The 13,052-nt window shown below is 42.0% G+C and overlaps 1 protein-coding gene across 1 annotated transcript in view; it reads left to right on the top strand.

Annotated features, from left to right (window-relative positions):
• dnah10 (dynein axonemal heavy chain 10) overlaps positions 1-13,052 on the top strand; it is a 268,946-nt gene that overhangs the window by 31,370 nt on the left and 224,524 nt on the right. The window contains exons 6-9 of the mRNA XM_078226101.1: positions 1,928-2,150; positions 4,820-4,977; positions 9,128-9,358; positions 10,744-10,934. Coding sequence (XP_078082227.1) covers positions 1,928-2,150; positions 4,820-4,977; positions 9,128-9,358; positions 10,744-10,934 — 803 coding nt within the window. The remainder of the gene's footprint in view (positions 1-1,927; positions 2,151-4,819; positions 4,978-9,127; positions 9,359-10,743; positions 10,935-13,052) is intronic.

Raw genomic sequence — 13,052 nt, 5'->3', positions numbered from 1 at the left:
TTCTCTAATGTTTTACTGACACAAATGCTCTCAGTTGAGGAATGAACATTGCATGGAGTCCCTTCCACTAATCGGAGAACATTGCCGACTGACGCCCCCTGTACTTCCTGAGCTCCTTCCTCTGCATTCTCCAGTAATAGATCTATCTCAGTGGCATTTTATAGATCCAGGTTGGCTCTTGCCAATAATATTTTTTGAGCTGTTCCCATACCAATCTGTCTTGCAACGTGTCATTCAGAGACAGCCTGAACTTACAGTGCTCTGCCAATTTTCATAACCTGTTCAAGAATTCAGTGACAGATTTCCCAGGGGTTCCTTCACCCTGCTATGTCATTACAGTATCGCTGGAGTAAAGTAGAGGGCTTCGGGTCTCCGCAAGTCTACTTACTAGTTAAAGGTTTTTGAGTCATGTGACTCAGGATAGGTCAGAGTTTTTATCATGCTGAATGTCAGACCCCACATGTTGCCAACATGATGACCTTCTGTTTTCATCTCTCTCAATGTTATTGGTCCGGATGAAGTAACAAATGCGCTCTGCGTATTGGGCCCAGTCTTCTATGCTTGCATCATAGGTTTCAAGTTTACCAAAGAGAAGTTTTTTTTGAACTAAGGAGAATTACTTGGCTTGATGATGAAGGTTATCACATAGTGAATAAAGCGCTCCTCCTGCGCAAGTCAAAGCCCCAAGACCAACAGTGCCTGGTATAGGCGGAGAGAGTTGGTTTTAAATTCCCGCTACTCCTTTCCTATTGGGCGAGCCTCCTTTCACTCAATAGGAGAATTCATATTCCACAAGGTCCACAGGGAGATTTATTGATGATTCACTGTAGCCATCATAACAATAACTGTCCAGTAGCTTTTCGTAGTTCGTGTATCTCGACGCCCAAAAGCCCCTCAACACTTCCTGGTCTCTGGATAAAAGCAAATTACTGCGGATGCTGGAATTTGAAACTAAAAGAGAAAATGCTGGAAAATCTCAGCAGGTCTGGCAGCACCTGTAAGGAGAGGAAAGAGCTGACGTTTCGAGTCCAGATGACCCTTTGTCAAAGCTAAAAGGCATAGAAAGTGGGAATATTTATACTGCAGGGTGAGGGAATGAAAGATGAGTCACAGCCACAGAAACAAAAGGAAAGGCTGCTAATGGCAGCCCATAGAGAGAATAGAAGGTGTGAATGGCCAAACAGCAGAGAAACTGAAATCAGAGGGTAAACTGTGACAGATGAAGATGTGGGAGGAGGGGGGGTGATGGGTGGGAGAGAGGTAAAATTGAGAAAAAAGGGAAGCAAAGGGGAAGAAAAGGTAAGAAAAAGGGGGATAAAATAGGGGGAAAGAGTGGGGGGGGGGGGAAAGAAAAATCAAGAAAAACACGAAATAAAATAAATTTTACCTCCTAGTCTCTCACTATTAAGAAAATACTTAAATTTCTGGTGGATGACCTCACATTTCCCTACTTGAACTCCATCTGATTACATGATTTGATGGTGATGTCATTAGGATGTTTGCAGGGGTCGCTGTTTTGCTTTCACTTTGTACTCTGTGCATGAATCTCTTTCAATAAAACCTGTTGTGTGTTAGTTTGAATCTACGTGTGCAAACCATGTTCTTTTTCTTTTAAAACCCACAACCCCTAACACAGGACATTAAAATCTGCTGCAGTTTTACCCACTCACTTAGTCTACCGATCATGCAACTCACTGACTCTCCTAAATTTGTGTCTCCTGCTTGAATATACAGCTTACTGTTCCTTCATCCAAGTCATTGATACATATTCTGAGAAGCTGAAGCTTATTAGGTTATTGGGATATCAGCACTTTCCATGACTTCTATATATGTAACATTTGAAGTGAAGATCTTTTGCGTGGTGACATTGCTGCTGCTAAATGCAGGATTTGAAATGATACAGATGTTATATTTTATGTTTTTCCAGGTCTTCATACCACTTTTGTCACATCAGCATCATAGAAATGTCGATATGAAACAAGGTTCATCCCGTTTTCTGAGTACAATGACGTTCCAGTATGACAAGCTCAGTGTGCCTGACTCAAGAGCAACAGGGGATTCACGAAATATTCAGTTTGTCAGGGATGAATTCTTAATAACTGTGCTAAAATTCTCCAATCAGGTTCTCAGAACCATTCAACAAGTTGAGGGTCAGTATTTATGATAACTGCCGCTCCATTTGTGTATTCATGCTCAGAACATGTGCATTAAGGCTGCTGTTATACATGTGCAATTCAAATAAGTTGCTTTTGTAAAGATAAGTATTATCACCAAATCAAACCTGTTAGGAGTGATGAGAATAAAAAGGCTCCTGTCTGGGATGGAACATTTAAGTTATAAAGAGAGGTTGGATAGACTTGGGTTGTTTTCTCTGGAGCAGAGAAGGCTGAGCGAGTGACGCAATTGAGGTGTTCAAGATTATGAGGGGCATGGACAGGGTGGATAGGGAGCAGCTGTTCCCCTTAGTTGAAGGGTCAGTTACGAGGGGACACAAGTTAAAAGTGAGGAGTGGGAGGTTTAGGGGGGTTTGAGGAAAAACCTTTTTACCCAGAGGGTGGTGACGGTTTGGAATGCGCTGCCTGGGAGGGTGGTGGAGGCGGGATGCCTCGCATCTTTTAAAAAGTACCTGGATGAGTACTTGGCACATCGCAACATTCAAGACTATGGGCCACGTGCTGGCAAGTGGGATTAGGTGGGCAGGTCAGAGCCTTTCATGCGTCGGTGCATGAATCAATTGACTCCCATTATTCCTGTAAAACCACTATTAAATGGGAACCACACTGCTCCCCCATTCCTCCTGAAGGCTGCCTAACACACCCTGTTAACTATGCCAGCAGACTCCAGGGTGGGCCCCTAGTTACCAGGCACTCTATGAGCTGTTTATTTCATATGAACTAAGATTTATGGACATGTTTGTGATAACGCCCCCCCCAGTTGTAAATCACACCAGATTCCAGAGACTTACCCATACGGCAAGACAGAGCATCTTTAAGATGAAATCAAAAAGCTTATTAACCATTAAAAAGGTAAGCCAGAAAAAAAAGCAAAGTGTCGATTAACAGCAGTTAGCAGTAATTAACAGTAAGAGGAGATAGCATAACTTTAACAGTTGAGCAGACGTCTTCTCACCAACCTTTTCAGACCACCTCGTGACTAGACAACTCCAAAAACATCCATGGCAGCTCTCAGTATCTCTCCATGAACATCACTCTCTTCCCACCTCTCCTCTTCTCTGCCTCTCGTAAACATCTCTCTCTCCCTCTTGCTACCTACATCTTTTTCTCTCCATCTCTCTTCACATCGCTCTCTGCCTTTCTCTGTCTCTCTACCTCTACCCCTTTCTCTCTTCCTGTCCTTAACCAAAAAGACTTCTCAAGACTTTTTTATACCTTAGAAATTGAAAGCCCAGCTTAGCCAATGGGAAAATAGCCTATTTGTCTATAAGCTGTCAGTAATGAAATAAGATTTAGCCTGTTTGTTTTTATACTAATTATGCACATTGGCCAAAAGTCTCCTATCTCGCCCGCCACGGGAATCGTGGTGGGTGAGACAGGAAATTTGGCGGACCATTGAAAGGTCCGTTGAGCTTGGGCAGGAATCTCCGGTCTTGGGGCGCACGCGACCGGAGAATCCCGTCCATTGTCTCAACTTTAAAACAAGGCTTCTTTTCAAACTATATCTCTTATCTTGAGGTAGGCTAAATGTCAACCAATAATTGGTTAACATAGCTGTCTGTCATTTGGAGTTGAGACCTCTTGGACAGGAACCTACTCAGTTCTCCTGGTCAAGATTAACGTTCATGTCATCCCTTTATTTTGTGGCCTGAGAAAGTCACAAAATTCTAATTCCCACAGCAATTTAAGAGTCTGTATTAATAATCAAGCATTAATAATATGCCTATAATTAAAAAGATTTGTGTTCTAAATGACATTTCCAGCCTTGCTAACACATCTATTAATGAATTGCGTATTCTTTAATTGTTTCACAATTATGCTGTCTACTTAACTAATCTGGCTGGTTTCCAAGAATGCTAGTTTAGTTTTTATTAAAATGGCTTCCATCGCTTTTAGCAGAAAATGCTTAAGAACATATTAATTCAAACTGTAAAATATGTTAAGGATGACTATTCCAGGCCCTTTGTTGGGTTTAAAGATATGTATATCAGGTTGGTCTTGACACTTCGCAATACTACCAGACATTCACTTTGCTTGTGAAATCAGCCAAGATATTCAGAATCTTGCAATATGTGTGTACCAGATCAGCTGGACACGTTTTCCCAGATTCAGTATCTTCAGTGGACACTGGTTTGTGGCAGAGTAGCTGGGGAGTCAAAGAGCTTCGACATAAGGGGATCAGGGGTTATGGGGAAAAGGCAAGAGAATAGGGATGAGAAAAATATCAGCCATGATTGAATGGCGGAGCAGACTCGATGGGCTGAATGGCCTAATTCTGCTCCTATGTCTTATGGACACCATGTCTCTTATTATCAGCAATTTATATAGTGTTTGAACGTTACAAAGACTTTCTTACCTGCTTCAGGCAGGTGCTTTCTGCACTCATCCCCTAATCCCACTGACAAAGGGCAAAAACTCAGTATTACGGCTGGTAGGGGGCTTGTCTAAACCCGTTCTTCTGGTGCCGTCTACATGAGATGCAAATAATGCCCATGTCCCTCCAATTTGCCCTTGTGCTGTGAGTCTGAGTCTCAGCAAAACTACACAAAGGGAGGGAATACTACTTATTCAGTTTTGAGGGGAAGTTTGGATATTTAAGTGTTGTTATTACTCCAAAGTTAAGGTTTTCTTTTCTCTCTAACCAGGTGAGATCAAGCTCGACATGCCATCAATCGATCTTCATGCAGACTTGAACCAATTTGCTTTTGACCCAGTTATAATGGAAAAACTAGAACAGAGCATAATGAACTGGCAGGTGCAAATCACTACTGCTATTGAAGAGCAACTGACAAAGATGCCCCAGGTGCCACTTACATTCTGTTACCTCCAAATAGGCCACTCTGTACCTGAATTTTCTACTAAAGGTTTTATCCTATTCTTAAAGGATCTGTTCTGGAAATTCAAAACTCAAGCAGATTTTCACAGGGCTTCCATGAGATATTTATTCATCTACCGCCCTTTGTATGTCTATTCTTGTCAGCCATTTAATATGCTTTCTGATCAAGCTATTGATCATTCTGTGCCATCAGCCTGAGACACTAAGGTGTTGATATTAATGTTATTATTTGATTTATTATTGTCACACGTATTGGGATACAGTGAAAAGTATTGTTTCTTGCGCGCTATACAGACAAAGCATACCGTTCATAGAGTACAGAGGGGAGAAGGGAAGGAGAGAGTACAGAATGTAGTGTTACAGTCATAGCTAGGGTGTAGAGAAAGATCAACTTAATGCAAGGTAAGTCCATTCAAAAGTCTGATGGCAGCAGGGAAGAAGCTGTTCTTGAGTCGGTTGTACGTGATCTCAGACTTTTGTATCTTTTTCCCAACGGAAGAAAGTGGAAGAGAGAATGTCCGGGGGTGCGTGGGGTCCTTAATTATACTGGCTGCTTTGCCGAGGCAGCGGGAAGTGTAGACAGAGTCAATGGATAGGAGGCTGGTTTGCGTCATGGACGGGGCTACATGGCACAAACATAGTGAACTTCAGTGTTTTATACCAGAAGCCATTTGCATTTGTATAAACCTCTTCCTCATTCCCTTTGGTACTTTAACCTTTGGGTATTGATGTCATCTTTTTATTTAGCCTATTTTTGTTGTCCCTCCAGCACCTGACATTTTAAAATCTTCAACAACCTGTTTACCTCCCTGCAATCACACTGGTACCAGTTCTGTTAAGGTATGCATGACCTCTAGAACAGATTTCCCGCGCTCCACTGTCCTACAAAATTGAAACCCTTGTTTTCTCTACTATTTGCCGGGCCAGGGTGACATGGTGGCACAGTGGTTAGCACTGCTGCCTCAAAGTGCCAGGGACCCGGGTTTGATTTCCGGCTTGGGTCACTGTCTGTGTGGAGTCTGAACGTTCTCCCTGTGTCTGCATGGGTTTCCTCCGGGTGTTCTGGTTTCCTCCCGCAGCCCAAAGATGTGTGTGTTAGGTGTATTGGCCGTGCTAAATTCTCCCTCAGTGTACCCGAACAGGCGCCGGAGTGTGGTGACTAGAGGATTTTCACAGTAACTTCATTGCAGTGTTAATGTAAGCCTAATAAATAAACTTAAACTTAAGCTGAAATATTTCTACCATTGGTATATTGAACCAATTTTCTATTGTGAGTACTGATGGAATTTCCAGCCTAATATCTCAACTCGTCCCCATCACCCCAACGCCTCCAACTCACTCAGCCAGATGGTAGAGGTTTCTGTCTGAGTCTTGATTTCTAGTTGGTTTATTTTTCTTTCCATACTTTGTTCCCATGCTCCTTTCTTTCCTGTAACCTGGCTTCCTAAAACAACAGACCATTCTGAGTCATGACTGCAAATCAGATCTCCTGCCTGTGGTAGACAGTGAGGAAGGGTGTCGTAGTTTGCAGGAAGACTTAGACAGGTTGCAAAGTTGGGCCGAGAGGTGGCGGATGGAGTTTAATGCGGAGAAGTGTGAGGTAATTCACTTTGGTAGGAATAACAGATGTGTTGAGTATAGGGCTAACGGGAGGACTTTGAATAGTGTGGAGGAGCAGAGGGATCTAGGTGTATGTGTGCATAGATCCCTGAAAGTTGGGAATCAAGTAGATAAGGTTGTTAAGAAGGCATATGGTGTCTTGGCGTTTATTGGTAGGGGGATTGAATTTAGGAGTCGTAGCGTTATGTTGCAACTGTACACAACTCTGGTGCGGCCGCACTTGGAGTACTGTGTGCAGTTCTGGTCCCCACATTACAGGAAGGATGTGGAGGCTTTGGAGAGGGTGCAGAGGAGGTTTACCAGGATGTTGCCTGGTATGGAGGGGAGATCCTATGAGGAGAGGCTGAGGGATTTGGGATTGTTTTCGCTGGAAAGGCGGCGGCTAAGAGGGGATCTTATTGAAACATATAAGATGATTAGAGGTTTAGATAGGGTGGATAGTGATAGCCTTTTTCCTCTGATGGAGAAATCCAGCACGAGGGGGCATGGCTTTAAATTGAGGGGGGGTAGTTATAGAACCGATGTCAGGGGTAGGTTCTTTACCCAGAGGGTGGTGAGGGATTGGAATGCCCTGCCAGCATCAGTAGTAAATGCGCCTAGTTTGGGGGCGTTTAAGAGATCCGTAGATAGGTTCATGGACGAAAAGAAATTGGTTTAGGTTGGAGGGTCACAGTTTTTTTTTTTAACTGGTCGGTGCAACATCGTGGGCCGAAGGGCCTGTTCTGCGCTGTAATGTTCTATGTTCTATGTTCTATGCCTCATTATGGAATGCCTACACCACTACTAACAAATCCTGCTCTCTTGGATAATGTTACTCTCTTACCTATGGGTAACCCCTTGATCTATGGTGATGTGAAATTACTCTTGATTAGCCTCCCAGAGTACTTGTATCATTATCCCCATTGTTGATATCAAGTGTTGTAAACTGTTGGACATTTCCAAGATTTTCCAGTACTGGTTCCCTCTGTCTATTACCTCTCTCCATCAGTGATAACCCACTTCTTCCATTTTGCTTCAGTCTTTTTCACTAACCATGAGGTTACAAACTTGCACAGTGTACCTTAAAGGAATCTTTCCAACCTCAGTATGTTATGGCTCTCTACTTGAAGATCAAAGTCCTTTTGGTTCTTTATGTCTACTCCCCTGGGTACTTTATAAATTCAGGCCATCCTACATCATCCATATAAACATGGATAAGAATAGGCTCCTCGAGACTATTTTGCTGTTCTGTTTGATGATTGCTGATTTGCACTTCCATTTACCTACCTTTCTGTCACAGCTTTGCTATCCTTACTCAACAGAAACCTAATGATACAAAAGCAGAGCATTGCAAATGCTGGAAATCTAAAATGGAAACAGAAAATGCAGGAAATGCTCAGCATATCAGGGAATATCTGTGGGAGGAGAAACATTCTGAAAGAGGTGCTGGTTAGGGTGCATTGAGCCGAACAGGCACCGGGCTGTGACAACTAGGGGAATTTCACAGTAACTTCATTGCAGTGTTAATGTAAGCTTTATTTGTGACTAATAAATAAAGTTTAGCTTTAAGTGATTCAACAGTTTTGATGCATTGAGACATTGAGAAACATTTTAGATCATTGGCCTTTTGTCAGAACTCTGTAATTTATTAATATCAGTTCTGAATATTTCAGCTGAGCTCCAGTATAACAGGCTTTGAGTAACTTTCAGATTTCTGCCCCTTTATGTGGATGGAGTAATTCCTGGTTTAACTCATTAATGGTGTGGCTCAGCTTTAGGATTGCGCCCCTTTGTCCTGGCCTTCTCTCCAGAGGAAATTGTCTCAATGCATCAAAACTGTTGAATCACTTAAAATTAAAGTAAAGTTTATTTATTCGTCCCAAATAAGGCTTACATTAACACTGCAATGAAGTTACTGTGAAATTTCCCTAGTCATCACACTCCGGCGCCTGTTTGGCTCAATGCACCCTAACCAGCATGTCTTTCAGAATGTGGGAGAAAACCGGAGCACCCGGAGGAAACCCACGCAGACACGGGGAGAACGTGCAGAATCCACATTGACCCAAGCCAGGAATCGGACCCGCTTCCCTGGCGCTGTGAAGCAGCAGTGCTAACCACTGTGCCACCGTGTTGCCCCGTTTTAAAAGCTGTTTTAAAACCTAATCGGACCACTCCTCAATCCTATAAATTCAGGCTGGGTATATGCCATATGCTCTTATAACTTAACTCTAAGCCCTGCTAGATCCTGGTGAATCCCCAAAACATCCCTCCAAGACCAATATACCCTTCCTGAGGTGCAGTGTCCAGAACCGAACAGTTATTTCAGGTGAAGATTGACCAAGGCTCTGTACAACTGAAGCATAACTTCCTCATTTGTGAATATGTGGCAATTCAATGAAATGTTAAGGCTACTTGAGTCCATTCTTGGTGTAATGAATACTAAAACTCTCCACTAAATCAAAGTGGTGTCTTCTTTTATTATTAAGTGTTTGAAGACAAGAATGCATTTTCTTTTTAGGGCAATGGTCCATTAGCGGAGATTGATTTCTGGCGGGAACGTAATGCTACTCTCTGTGCCCTCAACGAACAGCTGAAACTGCCCGTGGTGAAGAGGATTGTTGACTTTGTGAGCAAAGTTGATCAGGGTTTAATCCAGAACCTCAATTTAATCATTACTGACCTCACCAAGTACCATGTAGAAGCTGCAGACAATGTCAGATTCCTTTCAACGCTTGAAAGGCATTTTAAGGTAAGGAAAAATTGAACTCTTTGTGTAATACAGGAGGCAAAGTAATGAATATTGTAGCTGAAGAATATTGTGGCTTTTGAAATATTCTTCTGCCTGAAACTCAGTTGATAAATAATGTTAAGAATAGTAGTGCACCCTTGCTTCCATTATAGTGAACAATACAGAGTGGCAAGATTCTGTTCCAAAGACCATTAAAGAAACTTCACCTGCAGTTACTGATGATTACATTGTTACTGTTACGAATTGCTCATCATTAAACTGCTGCTCTTGTTCCAGTTGACCCGTCTGTTGTTTTGGTGATGGTTGGATTGCACTGGTTCCAGCTGTCCAGTTCTGCAGAACTCCCCAATTCTCAAGCAGCTTGTAAAAGTACCCAGTGAAAATGACCAAGACATTGAACTTGTGTTAAGTGGTTGCGCATAAAAGTTTCTGGGCACAATGTTAGATATTTTGTAATGATGGTCATTTTGACAAAAGGAGGTAGAAAGGGCTTGCATTTGTCACACCTTGAGAATGTCCCAAATAGTACCAAGAGGTACCAATGAAATGTAGCCAGTACTGTAATATAGGAAATCACAACAGCCAATTAGCACCCTCCAAAATCCCACAAAGAGCAATCTGATAATGATTTGATTATCTATCTTTAAGTAATGTTGGTTGAGGGATAAATACTCGGGAGGAAACTAGGGAAAACTTCCCTGCTCTTTATATAATGCTATGATATCTTTTATGTATCCCTGGAAGGGCTGAAGTCCTTTGGTTTAACACCTCATTGGCAAACACCACTTTTGACAGTGCAGCATTCCCTCAGCCCAAGGAAAATAATGTGATTTTACTGTCTGGTGATGGTTATTTTAAATATTTACTGGCTGTCTCCTCAATATTCCTATTGTTTATTTTCCATCTTGTACCCCTCTGCGGAGATCTGAGTAGCTGAATGCCTTTTCCTGATGCAGAACCAACTTGTTTCCAGGTTCAGACAAAGCCTCTTCTAGTCAGCATTTCGGTCACTGCTCCTTCTTCATTATTTGCACACTTGGACAAAATGTGGTGTGAGCTTGAACAGCAAGCCTCAAACTGGTCCAGGCGAATCAAAGTTGATAATTTTCTATGGAAAGATTTCTAAGTCGTTATACCTTGATTCTTCACATTGTGAGAGATGTTTGTGCAATTCTGGCATTTTGGTGCTGCCTCACTAGTTTGTTTGGTTGTAAAAAAATACCTTTTTCTGAATGATATTCCTGCTGTTCTTTGATTCACGGACATCCTCTTGTCCTGTGTTATATACCTTGGTTCAATTTGCTGTGCAGGCCTCAGTCAATAATGTTCATGTTTACATAGGAATGTGCAGTATGCCATTAAAAAAAATTATTGATGTTTATTAGAACCTGTCACAAGGAACAAGATTTCAAATCATCATAGATACAATTCCTTCAATGATGAATGCCTTGAGGATGGTTTGGATAATTTCTCGTCACTACAACAAAGATGAGCGAATGGTTCCCCTGATGGAGCGGATTGCGTGGGAGATTTCACAAAGAGTTCGCAAAGTAATCAATGTACGGACAATATTCAGGTATGCACTGTCCAAAGGAGATTCATAAAAATGATCCCTGGAATGAAGAGCTTGTTGTATGAGGAACGGTTGAGGACTCTGAGTCTGTACTCGTTGGAGTTTAGAAGGATGAGGGGGGATATTATTGAAACTTACAGGATACTGCGAGGCCTGGATAGAGTGGACGTGGAGAGGATGTTTCCACTAGTAGGAAAACGTAGAACCAGAGGGCACAACCTCAGGCTAAAGGGATGGTCCTTTAGAACAGAGATGAAGAGGAATTTCTTCAGCCAGAAAGTGGTGAATCTGTGGAACTTTTTACCGCAGAAAGCTGTGGAGATCAGGTCAATGAGTGTCTTTAAGACAGAGATAGGTAGGTTCATGATTAATAAGGGGATCAGGGGTTATGGGGAAAAGGCAGGAGAATGGGGAAGAGAAAAATGTCAGCTATGATTGAATGGTGGAGCAGACTCGATGGGCCGAGTGGCCTAATTCTGCTCCTATGTCTTATGGTCAATGACACTCGAGTGTTCTACTGATGTGTGTATATGTTAGTATTTAATATACATATTGCTGTTAGGGGTGACTGCTTTTACTTGGATTATAGTAATGCTTTCACTAGACCCTTCTATACCATAACAACAGCAAATTGCATTTATACAACATCGTTAAGATAGGTAAATATTCCAGAATCAAAAGAGAAAATGCTGGAAAATCTCAGCTGGTCTGGCAGCATCTGTAAGGAAAGAAAAGAGCTAACGTTTCGAGTCCAGGTGACCCTTTGTCAAAGCTGAGATATTCCAGAGGCTTAAATCAGAAAAAAGTAGGTGGCTAGCCAAAAAAGGGAGATATTAAGAAGGATGAACAGAAGTTTGTCCATAACAGTGGGTTTTAATGAGGTTTTAAAAGTCACGGAGTAAGAGACAGAGGAGTTTAGAGAAGGAAACCCCGAGCATGGGGTTAGATGGTCAAGTACACAGCCACCCATGCTGAGCAGAGAACATCGTGATATCAGAATTGCTGCACTGTTTGTGCTTTCAATTAGCTTGCACTGTGATTTTTAAGTTGTGGACTGGGTTGCAGCATTTTTCCTGGTTGCTACTGGGGGGGGATTCTGGATTCTCAGAAATGTCAATGGTCCATTTAGAAGCTTATATAAAACTATAAAATTAATGAGAATAGATGAGTTTCCAAGCAGAATAAGGCTAGGATTTCACCTTTGTCATTAAATGCTACAGTAAAAAAAAACAGGTAACCAAATAAGAATGATATCCACTTGCCAACACTGGCAAATGATTCCTATCAGTGACCTTGTATTAACTAACCAACTGGTGGGAATAGGATGTCAAGAATTACATCTTTCTGTTTAAGCAGGAGAGCAGTTGAGTTTCTTCCACTGTCTGATTGGGGAGTGTGTGGATTAAATTGTTAGATGAACGTGACTGTTCAGTTAATCTTTTAGCATTTTCCCAGGTCACAGAATGCCTCAGTGTTCCTGCCTCTGAATCAGAAAATTGAGTTCAGACCCTACTCCCGAGACTCAAACACTGAATTTAGTCTGATATTCTGGTTTTCAATGGAGTTGTTTTGCTGATGGACCTTTTGCCTTTTTCATCCCTTCATATCTGCCCAAAACGTTCCCTGTATTGAAGGATACCTGGATATTCTGGCAGAGTTGTAGCTAGCAGTCAGCGGTGCACCATCAAGTCATCTGTTGGACTTTACGTTTGACGGTTCTTAATGCATTCAGAGTTTTCTTGTGTTGATCTCTCTCTCTTTCTTGTAATTAATGAGAATGGACTGTTTGAATTCAATGACAGCTTCCATCACAGTGATGTTAGCCTCGAACCAGTCAGCATTTTCCACACTTGCATCCCATATGTTGACATTGTGATATTGTAGATGGTGCCCTGAAGTATGTGGGACTGCTGGAGAACACCTGTTCAACTGAGTCATGGAACAGTTGGTTTTTATAAGAACTAGGAGCAGGGGTAGGCCATCTGGCCCCTCGAGCCTGCTCCGCCATTCAATAAGATCATGGTTGATCTTACATGATCTTATCTTGAGAGGCAATATGGCTGATGTTGATACAAGGAAGGCATTTTTACTTGGAATGAACAATTTCAAGGGTTTCAACCT

This window comes from Mustelus asterias, chromosome 13 (genome assembly GCF_964213995.1).
Source record: "Mustelus asterias chromosome 13, sMusAst1.hap1.1, whole genome shotgun sequence".
Taxonomy (NCBI): domain Eukaryota; kingdom Metazoa; phylum Chordata; class Chondrichthyes; order Carcharhiniformes; family Triakidae; genus Mustelus; species Mustelus asterias.
This window is presented reverse-complemented; position numbering and strand designations above follow the sequence as displayed.